Source organism: Eucalyptus grandis, chromosome 4 (assembly GCF_016545825.1).
Source record: "Eucalyptus grandis isolate ANBG69807.140 chromosome 4, ASM1654582v1, whole genome shotgun sequence".
Lineage (NCBI taxonomy): Eukaryota > Viridiplantae > Streptophyta > Magnoliopsida > Myrtales > Myrtaceae > Eucalyptus > Eucalyptus grandis.
Window position 1 is genome coordinate 35,319,315 of NC_052615.1, and position 10,853 is coordinate 35,330,167.

The 10,853-nt window shown below is 38.5% G+C and overlaps 1 protein-coding gene across 2 annotated transcripts; it reads left to right on the forward strand.

Annotated features, from left to right (window-relative positions):
- The first annotated feature begins 977 nt into the window (after positions 1 to 977).
- Positions 978 to 8,085, forward strand: LOC104442108 (U-box domain-containing protein 33). Of its 2 annotated transcripts, none has more exons than XM_039311735.1 (9): positions 978 to 1,443; positions 2,241 to 2,305; positions 3,737 to 3,858; positions 4,366 to 4,470; positions 4,933 to 5,137; positions 5,243 to 5,380; positions 5,954 to 6,295; positions 6,669 to 7,394; positions 7,662 to 8,085. In XM_039311735.1, exons 1-9 carry the CDS (start codon positions 1,281 to 1,283, stop codon positions 7,989 to 7,991), a joined length of 2,196 nt encoding a protein of 731 aa, XP_039167669.1. In that variant the 5' UTR covers positions 978 to 1,280; the 3' UTR covers positions 7,992 to 8,085. The 2 variants fall into 2 exon arrangements, with proteins under 2 accessions (XP_039167669.1, XP_039167670.1); XM_039311736.1 differs by having other exon boundaries at positions 3,770 to 3,858.
- Positions 8,086 to 10,853: the final 2,768 nt, after the last annotated feature.

The following is a 10,853-nucleotide window of genomic DNA, read 5'->3' on the forward strand; positions in this document are numbered from 1 at the left end:
TAAACTTTCAACTTATTCTTAGACTTTTATCTACCTTTTTGCAGGACATAAAAATCGAAACTCATATCTAAAGCTAATTGTTCTTACTCCAACTCTCTTAAAGAAAGTAGCAATTCGAATACCCTAGCTACCCCTTTTGATATGAGAAAGGATATGCGACCTTGTTTATTAAGATAGAATTACTTTCTTTTTAATTGAGGAAATAGTCCACTTTAATGTGGTTTTTTTTTTTCTATATTTGATTATTGTAGTGAAAAAAGAAATGTGAATCTTTTATTTTAAATTTGTTACTATGTTCACGTTACATTATTCTCAACATTCAAATGGTAAAAGTTGTTGATCATTGTTTTTTCCAATTCTAAACAAATTAAAAGTTAAAAAGCTTCAAGACTTTTCAAAACGTGTTTTCACTACATGGTCTATTACTCTCTCTCAAACTTATTTCCAAAATATACTTTTCAATCACGATCTATCCAAAAACTTTTACATTTCAGGAAGACCTTTAGGTAAAAATCCGTCGTGTTTTATGCAAAGTTCTTTTTCTCATAGACTTTTTCAGATGCGGCCAAATACCCCAAAAAAAAAAAAAGTGATCATGCAAATTGCGAAAGGGAATAAATCAGGACTCATTTTCCAACTTTTTGTGATCCACTAAAAGGAAAAAGACCACGTTAGATTTTATACATCCCCATTGATCAAATCGAGCTATCTTTACGCTTGTAGTTGTCCCGATATCCTTGTCATATAGAGTCAAGTAGTGGCCGATCATAAAAATTGTCCATATTATATAATTCTTCCTGACTACTCTCCGCTACAAAATCACATCTTTTTTCTTAATTTTCAATTTTACTAACATTCAATTGATGGTTTTATGGGAATATTACCAACCAAATACACGCTGACGTGTGCAGTGGAGAACCGACATTCCGACATGTTTAAAATCGAGAAAGGACATATGACCAAAAAAAAAAAAAAATCGAGAAAGGACAGAGAAATTCTGCAAGCGGCCGCCCCATTGGCAACGCAACGCGACCAAGACTCTTCGCCAAGAAGGAACTCCTTTCGTCCCAAGTTCTTCTTTACTTGCTAGACCTCGCTTGACAAGTCAGCACGAGAGACTGAGAGAGAGAGACAGAGAGAGAGAGAGCTGAAGCTGAGGCGTTTATTCGTTGCTGGGCTCTTCCCATTCCGTTCGGTACGCACGCCGACGCGCTCGCCGGGGGGGAACCGGCGGCGATCCGATCGTCGTCCGAGCTGGAAGCGCCTTTGACTTGCGGGCGATGACGAGGGGGGACGAGGGGTCGTCGTCTGGAGCGGCGCCGGGCAACGTGTACGTCGCGGTGGGGAGCGACGGCGCGGAGGGCGAGACGATGCTCCTGTGGGCGCTGCAGAACTTCGGGGGCGACTTCAAGTACTGCATCCTGCACGTCGGGCAGCCCGGCGGTGAGTTCCAACCCGCTCGGCAAATTTCCTGTGTGTCCCGTGAGCTGGAAAAGATGCTTCTTTTTGGATATTTTCTTTTAGCTTCGTCTCTGTTTCTGCTGTTGGATCTCTTCTGGGTCGGTCGAAATTAGGGAGGAGCATACAGTACCATCCGGACCGGAGTTAGCCGATTTGTCCGGTTAGGGTGTCGGTCTGATTTCCAATTTCATAAAAATGGAACCCGTGATTTTCGATTCAATTCCCTGTTTCAAATGGAACCAACTCTTTTTAAAAATATATATATTTTTTTAATTTCTTAAAAATAGCAATAAACCCTCAAATTATAATAATTCTAGCATTTTTTTTAATTTTTTTAATTTTTTTCTAAGTGATCGGTTCCATTGAACCGACCAATTCTCATTCTAGAACTTTTCAATGCGGGCATCTGATTCCGATCCATTTATAAATAAAAAATGGTCATCCCAATTTCTAAATGGAACTAGACCAGATCAAAAATCAATTATCCTCTAGTCGAAATCGGAAGGTATGGAGTTCAGGTGTGATGGGCGAAGTAAATTTACAATGCGGGCATTAGCTGTTGACCTTGAACCCCGAGCTCTTTGTTCATTTCTAAATACATTATTGACGGGACGAATTTGGAAGTCTGACCACCTATCGTTCTGTTTAAGGAAAATGAGAACAGCATTTTCATTTTTTGATTTGCATTGCTAGTAGTCTTTGTAGTTAGTACTTTTTTCTTCTGCAGTAATTTTCAACTGAATTTTTTCTTTGTTTGCAATTGGTGAAATCTCCTCCAGAATTTGCAAGGGAGAATACGAACAAGATTCTGGATGCATACATTCAAATGTGTAACCACGAAAAGGTTCGTTTCTGAAATCAGTTTATTTCTTTGTCAACAGATTTATAGGAATAGATTAATCTCGCGCTACCTTTTAAAAAAGATTAGGCTTTCAGGATGGAGTTATGCATTAAGATTTCTTTGCGTTTGCAATGAAGTAGAAAAGGAGGGATAAGTGCCCTAGAAATCTAAAAACTTGTCATAAAAATGCAATTGAATGCTAAAATTTTCTTAATGGTTCAATCAAGTTGAAAAACTTGTCAAATTGGTGCATTTAAGTCCCTCCATTAAATTTGTCTAATTTAGTTAATGGAAAATATTGACATGGTTTCTTTTTATTACTTTACACGACGCCGATGTGGCACCCATGAAGCGCCACATTGAAAAATTCTTGAAAATTTGAAAAGATAAAAGCTAAAAAATATGAAGAAGATCGACCGATGTCAAGTCATCTCTGTTTTCCTGATCGCCACCACCGTGTGACATGGAGAGTGCCTGCAAGCTGTTGCCCTGCCGGTTGAGGGTGACCCTCACCAGTGAAGCTGGGGATACTGGATAGCGGAGCTAGGTGCTAAAACTTTAGGCCACAGAAATGCAATAGATTTTTCCCACTTTCTTGAAGATTGTTTGTCTTCCGATGTTATCAGATTGTTGTATGGTTTCTACTTCTTAAGGAAAGAATTTAAAATAGTTTGAGATTGAACTTGGGTTGCATTTAGCATTCTTGACTTTTTATTTTCACTTAATTAAGGTTCAATTAAGATTTGAGAAAAAAAGATGAAATTTGGAGACAACTAACGGCCATGTAGAAAAGAAAAAATGATACAGTAAGCCACATCAGTTTTTTCCTTTTGCCAAATCAGATAGAGTTAACAGAGGGATTTCATTGCACCAAGTTGACAAGGTTTAGGATTTTATTGTACTATGGAAAGTTTTAGGATCCAATTGTACTTTCTTGACAAGTTTTTGAACTTCTGATGCACTTATCCCTAAGAAAGAAAATAGTGAACTCTTATTTTATTGAGCTTATATGAAAGACAAGATGTTTTCTTTTGATCTCAAACTGATTGTCTTGACTTCTCAGCAGATTCCATTACCATTGGTTCTTTTTGGATTGAATGGTTTAGAAAATTTAAACTAGTGAGTTAGAATGATTTCTGTCAGCACTCTTTTTGTAGATGAGAACAGTTTGATATAGAGAAGGTTTGCGATCATATCTAAGTGGAAATTGTGGTCAACTATACATTGACAAATCCTGATGAGAGTCCACCATTGGGAAGTTTCTGAAAGCAAATTTTTTGCTAGAATATTTTCCTTCCAGATTGTCATTACTTATTATGCCACCATGAAAGGAATCTTGAGAATGAACACAATCAAATTGGCGGAAGCATTATTATTGTTACTTAGTCCTAATTTTTGTTACTTGTGCTTCCCAAATGCTGCTTAATTTTCCAGGTTTTTTCGATGAAATTATATGCTGAGATGCAGGATGTAAGACAAGGGATTGTAGAACTTGTCGAGCAGCATTGCATCAGGAAGCTCGTTATGGGAGCAGCAGCAGATAGACACTACATTGAGTAATAACTTATGGCTTATCTGTATTCGCAACAGTGGACTGATTAAGGCTCTTTGAATTATGGACTTAATGGAGGGTTTTGTTTTGAGATGCAATGTTTTCTTCACTTGGCTGGTGTCACTGATGCTTTAACGCATGCAAAATCTTGGACAAATGCTGCATAGGTTCTCGTATTCTGATGAATGAGTCAGTAAATGCGCAGAAACCATTGCATTGCAAATGTTTTCTGCCCCTAGATTCTAAATAACTAATATGTCTAACGAAGTGGCCAGAAAGAGATCAATTTGTGAGTTCTTTTTATCCATTGAGTGGATGGTTTGGCTAGTTGTTTGTTTTTAATCCTTTTTCTTACCACTGCTAATGGTAAAAGTCTGCCCATTTTAGAGGATGGCTACTTAGCTCAAGCTCTCGTGTTACCTGATGTAATTATGGAGTTGACTACAAAATGTTTTGCTGAGATGAATGCTATATTTTCATTCCTTTATTGAAATATATATTGAACCTGTAGGGGCATGGCACAGCTTAAGTCTACAAAAGCAATGTTTGTGAATGAGCATGCTCATCCATCCTGTGAAATTTGGTTTATCTGCAGAGGCAATCCAGTTTACTTGAGGTATGCATAACCATGCTGAACTTTCACTGCCAGACATTTAGGTATCTTGTAGAGTTGAGCAGTCGAGCTGTTCACATTTTCTTTCAACGCATTTGATTGTGGTGCTTTATTATTAGTTTTTTGGCATAGTGTCCAACATGGTATCGGAAATCGGGTTTTTGAGCCCCATTTCCTGTCCCATTGGCTTATGGGGATGAATCGAGGGCTTAGAATCCATCTCTATGTTTGTTGGAAGTACTAAGATTGATTTCATATTATTGACCAAACTTCAGGAGTTTTAAAAAATTTCCAGAAGAAACTTATGAGTCAACTTGGTGTATAAATTTAACACCTGAATCTAAGTAAGGCCTCCCCATGTTGTATTATGTCAGAGATAGTTGCTTTAGTTTGTTCTACAACTTCGGACCAACTCAAAGTGAATATTTCATGAAGCTAATATAAATTGCTAAACCTGAATGTCAGGGAAAGCAGGTCAAGTACCTCTTATCCAGTGAGGTCCCATGTTCAATCTGGACAGAGTACTCCAGGTTCAGATAACTCTGGATCTGACTCTAGCATAGCTGCAGATGATCAAGCCTTGGTTCAGTTTGAAAGTCCTGAAAGGAGCAAGGAAAGCTTGGAAACAGATCCGTTGCCTGCTGTTCATCAACCTCCATTTAGGGCAGCAGTAAGTAAAAAAAACTCACTACTCTTTTACATGGCTATTCTTTTATACGAGTTAATTAACTGGTTTCATAGGTAGCATAACCCAAATATATTCATTTCCCAACAGGAAGGAGTTAACAGTGAGGAACTCTGTGAACATCTTCACAAAGTAATATCAGATGTCACAAAGGCAAAAAGGGAGGCATGTGATGAGTCCATCTGCCGTTATGAAGCTGAAAAGGCTGCAATCAAGGCTAAGTGCAAAGTAAACTTCTTGATATGAAATCTTAGGATGATTTCTATGTTTAAACATGTTGACACAACTAGGCACCATGAGTTTTGTAATTTTTTTTTTTTTTTCAATTTCTAGTCTGGTTCTTGTCATGGCTATGTTATAAATAGAAAGCAGTATACATGCATGAAAATGTGGGATTTTTGCCTAGTGCAGTGGACGGTGAAGATGCTGCATATTCATTTTAGTTTCTGAATTCTTACCATCAGTCCAAGTGTGGATTGGGAAACCTAGAATATAGATTACAGAGTGCAGAACGTACGGACAATGAATCAAACTCTTTCGGAAGATTAATTAACCTTTTGACTCCTTTCCAGTTGGAACTTTAAAAGTAGCATCGACAATATTTCACCATTTGAGCAGAGTCTGTCCTTTACGCTGATGTACTCCTTTTATTTTTGTCAAGGATTAATTTAGATGATTTGAAGCTATTAGAGCATCAACTTCATTCTCAACAATCTTATGACTTGCACAAACATTTTGTATACAGCATTGGAAGTGTTACTTATTTTCTTGGATTTTTCCAATGTCACTGCCTATTTACAGGCTAATGCACTCGAGAACTCATATGCCGAGGAATTAAGTAGGAGGATTGATCTTGAGAAGATGCTAAAGAATGAAAGGGAGAGATGCAAAATGATCGAGAATGAGAGAAATGGCTTACAAACGCAGCTCGAAATTGCACTTGCAAACCGGCAGGATCAGGAAGTCATTGCCAAGTTTTCTTTGTCAGAAATTCAGGAAGCTATTGGAAGTTTCCATCCTCACTCGAAAATAGAGGAAGGGGATTACGGAAGCACTTATAAAGGTTTTCTTCGTCATACCCAAGTGATCATAAAGATGATGTATTCTGATAGCCCAGAGGACAAATCACAGTACCATCAGGAGGTGAGATACTCATAGTTTAATTGTATTTCCTCAAAAATTTCATACCCGCCAATTTGAATGAGATTATCTCTGGATGATGGTGCTGAAAAAGTTGCTTAAAAATCATTGACGGCCACCTCATAGTAAGGACTTTGCGCATATCCATGCCTATGTGATTGCTTGAAACTTTTAATATCATGTTAACCTAAATTGTAAATTTGCTAGGACATTTGCCTTTTGTTGTTTTATTCAAGCAGAAGTCGAAGAGATTAGAGATCAGGTGAATATGAATATATTTCTTAGAGAAATGTGATTACACAGGCTTTACTCAATTCTGTTTTATTTACTGAGATACTGAAGTAGACACTCATGTCATTCTGGGCTGTTGTTTCAGGTTCGCATTGCGAGCGTGTTGAGGCATCCAAATTTGGTCACCCTCATTGGGGTTTGCCCAGAAGCTTGGGCTATCATCTACGAGTATCTCCCAAATGGTAACCTTGAAGACTGGCTAAGTGGAGACAACGCTGCCCCACTATCATGGCAAACAAGGATACAGATATGTAGAGATACATGTGCTGCACTTATTTTTTTGCACTCATTTGAACCTCATGGGATAGCTCATGGTGATCTGACACCCAAAAATTTTCTTCTTGATGCCAACTTCGTGGCTAAACTGAGCAACTTCAGATCACATGATGCACCTTTCAGTTCCCATGCGACAGGAGACTTTTCTGCTGAGTCAGATATTTATTCATTTGGGGTCGTACTATTGCGATTACTTGTTGGTCAAGCAGCATTGGATTTGGACGACATTGTGCAAAATGCGTTGAATAATAATGAGTTAGATGCCGTATTGGATCAAACGGCAGGGCAATGGCCACTTGAGCAGGTCACAGAGCTAGCACGCCTAGCTTTGAGTTGCTGTGGGATAGATAATAGCAACCGACCGGATCTTCGGTTGGAGGTGTGGCCACTGCTTGAACAAATCCAAACACTATGTGAGCAAGCGTCATCATCTGATCGTTCTTCAGGAGGTACTCAGCAGTCCTCGTCATCTCATCATTCTCCCGGTGAAGAGCATACCCAGCCTCCTTCATACTTCCTGTGTCCAATAACACAAGTAAGTTGCTACTTCTTTCATCGTGCGGTAGTCATTGACTATGCTCGTTTTTGCTAGCCAAACACAATTGGAAAGTGCGTGCTCGCCTTAATTATCTTACAGGAGAAAATGCGACGGAATTTGTCATACCGGTTGAGTTTGATACATCAGTAACAGAACTTGTCCTGGCACCTTATGATCCAATTCATTTATAGCGGCACGGGTTCAACACGACCTCGCTGTTTTGAATTCTTCAAAAGACTACTGAGTCGACAATGCTTTTTGCAGGAACTAATGGAAGACCCTGTCATGGCAGCGGACGGCCACACATATGAAGCGGAGGCGATAAGGGAGTGGCTGAATAGGCACGACACTTCACCCATGACGAACCTTCAGCTCCAAAACTTGGATCTCATACCCAACAGGATTGTTCGGTTGGCTATTCAAGAATGGCGTCGGATCAATGGAAGCTTAGTGTGGTCTGTCAAACAGAAAAATCTGTGTACATTCCAGGAGGAGAGTGATATACGTAAGAACATACGCCCGCGAGTAAAACACGAGGTTATGACTTATGATGGTAATTTCGTGGGAGCAGGGCTGTTTTTGTTTATGCTTTGACAAAATCAAAGAGTAATTTTGCACTTCTCCGTCGAAATTTAAAATGTCATCTATATTTCAGAAAATAATGAGAGAAATTATGCGCCGCTTGACATGTTGATATTTGCATTAGGGGTGTGCAACCAAACAGGTTCTACGCGGGAACTGGACCGGACCGCCAGAAAAACAAGTCCGGAAATCGGTTCCTATTGGAACACTTCTGAGTAAATACCCACTCAAGGTCCAGATCGAACCAACCTATTTTGGAACCGGTTTTGAAATCGGTTTTATAAATTAAAAAGCCAAAATCCTAATTTCTTGTTTCCCTAAATTCTAATCTCAGCACTCTTTCATCTTTTGTCCTTTCTCTAACTCATCGCCAATACGTTCTCTTCCCTTGATTTTTATGAATTAATGGGGAATAGAATTTTGTAATTTATGTTTTATGTTATGTGTATGAACGTTTTATCATTTATAATTGTACATGACTACTTATTCATCGTATGGAATGTTGTTTTGGGCGAATTTTGTTATTCATTTTTTTTTACTTTAAATCATACGTTAGTTATAGCCTCATATAATTTTACGGTAAAAAATGAAAATGAACCAAAAAAGGAAAAAAAAATACAAAACAGGTTCTCTAGTAGACTTTAGAACTGGATTGGAAAAACATGGTAGGTTTTAGAACCGATTCCAAGGCCCAAAAACTAAAAACCGGTTATAACGGGATTGGTTCTAATTTTGGAATCCACCTACTTTGGAAGTGATGACCTCTAATTTGTATACTATCGTATCGATTTAGGAGTCTTCGATTTTGACAAATCGGATATTATGTGCGATGTAACCGCCCGAGGGCCGACAAATCGACTTACATTGGGCCTGACTAATTGGCTCGTTGATGGCTTGCCGCGTGGCATTCGAGCTTCTGTCAACGACATTACTCTTTTTTTGCCCTTTCATTAGCCTTTTGTGGGTAAATAATTTTGACCTATTAGAAAGAATACATCAGTTGCTTTGGACAAACTTGAGCCCGGACTGGATAAGACCCCAATGTTCTAAAACAGAAAATAAGTAAAAGGACATCAAAGTGTAAGAAGTTATGTACGGCATTTATTTTATTGCCAAAAATTTTCCACGGATTACTTAAATGTAACTTTTTTAAAAGAATGATTTTTGAAGTGCCAACTCGATATAAGTTTCCAAAAATCCAACGTGGCCATATTTTATTAGTTTCTTAGATTGAGGTAGCTTACTAGCCTGCCCGGTCAGTACTTAATTCCTAAACAATGCTATATACTAGATTTCCCCCAGATTAAAGCCTTAAATTGCCAAATTGAACCAAAATTCCAAATTTGAAGCCATGCTTGCTAGTGAATCAAGAATCGACACCTAAATATAATTTGGCCTTAATATTAATTGCTCAATTTTGCTGATGGAGAGTAGGAACTTCACAAGCAGCTCAAATTCGTTTCAACAAAACAAAAAAGAAGGTGAGTTTCATATTATTGTAGGCTGCCGAGTCTAAGAAGAACATCTTGCACTTAGTTAAATCTCGGAAGAAGAGATGCATTGCATAAAATAATGCTTGAAATGCAAATATTTCAAATGGATAGATGCAAAATTCTTAGGTTGAGAGACACCAATAGAAAATGAAGTTTTTAGCATTTCTAGCGAATCATTTGAAATAAGAAGTTTTAAGGATGAAAAGTAAAAGAGAGTATTATTGAGTACTGATTTATGCTCAAATGTAAAATAAGCAATGAGAAAGATTAATGAAATATGCAATTGTATTTGGGCAATTTGTAAATTTAATCGTGTTGTTGGTTTACTACAATTTTTGGTGAAAAATTCTGGTTTGCTGCACTCTTGGTGAAAATGTGACTAGAATTTAGTTAAGCAAGGGTCATTTGCCATGTGTAATTTGTACATTTAACACGAGGTTGTGGTAATAATTTCGTGTGAGCAAGAATGCTTGTTTACGCTCGAGACAAGATAACAAAAATAAAATTTTAATTTTTCCATCAAAAATTAAAATAAAGTTAATACCAAAAAAGATTTCAAATTATATTAATTGTGACATAAATATCTCAAACTTTTTCACGTTATTAAAAGTCCTAAACCTTTCTACTATTATACAAACATCCCAATTTTTTTTGTACGTCACAAAAAAAACTCAAGATTTTTGGCTAAAAAAAAAGTCCAGACTATTTATTGTTACAATGAATATAGTTTGAGGTTTTTTTTTTTTGCGGTATTTACCCTTTAATGTACCACCTAAATTTCAGAAAAATCACGACATAAATCACCTGTTACTCCTCGTGTCGATATATAAATAGTACTGAATCGGATATCCGCACAGTGCAATCTGACGGGGACTGACAAATGGAATTTTTTACGACTGCCACGCGGAAGCACAGCACGGGGCCTGGCGATCTGGCTAGCCGATGGCTCGCCACGTGGCATTCGAGCTCAGGAGGACGTCGTTATTCCTTTTTTATCTCCTTTTCCCGCGTTCCATTAACCTTTCGGGATTAAATAATTCAGGCCTACTAAAAAAATACACCACTTCGTTTGGACGCGCCTGAGCCCAGACTGGATAAGAGCACAACGTACTCACGAAAGAAAAATAAAAAAATAAAAAAATAAAAAAATAAGGAAGGAGGCAAGGAACCATCTCATTGGCGAAGAAGGCCCACACGTACGAGCCCCCCCCGGCGGGGCCCCTGCCGCACGTGCGGCGCCACCGGGCCCCACCACCATGCATGTGTGTGAACAGCTGACCCGCGCCCTCCGCGTGGGGCCCCCCAAGCCCCTGCCCCGCTTTCCAATTCCGTATGCTTCTCGACGACTGTTCGGGATTTCTCCCCTGCTGCCGAGTCCACG

Bases quoted from the DNA above. Each gene is read 5' to 3' on its own strand.
- LOC104442108 (XM_039311735.1), top strand. From the start codon at position 1,281: ATGACGAGGGGGGACGAGGGGTCGTCGTCTGGAGCGGCGCCGGGCAAC. The intron at 5,381-5,953 runs GTAAACTTCTTG...GCCTATTTACAG, and splicing joins CAATCAAGGCTAAGTGCAAA to GCTAATGCACTCGAGAACTC. The intron at 6,296-6,668 runs GTGAGATACTCA...CTGTTGTTTCAG, and splicing joins AATCACAGTACCATCAGGAG to GTTCGCATTGCGAGCGTGTT.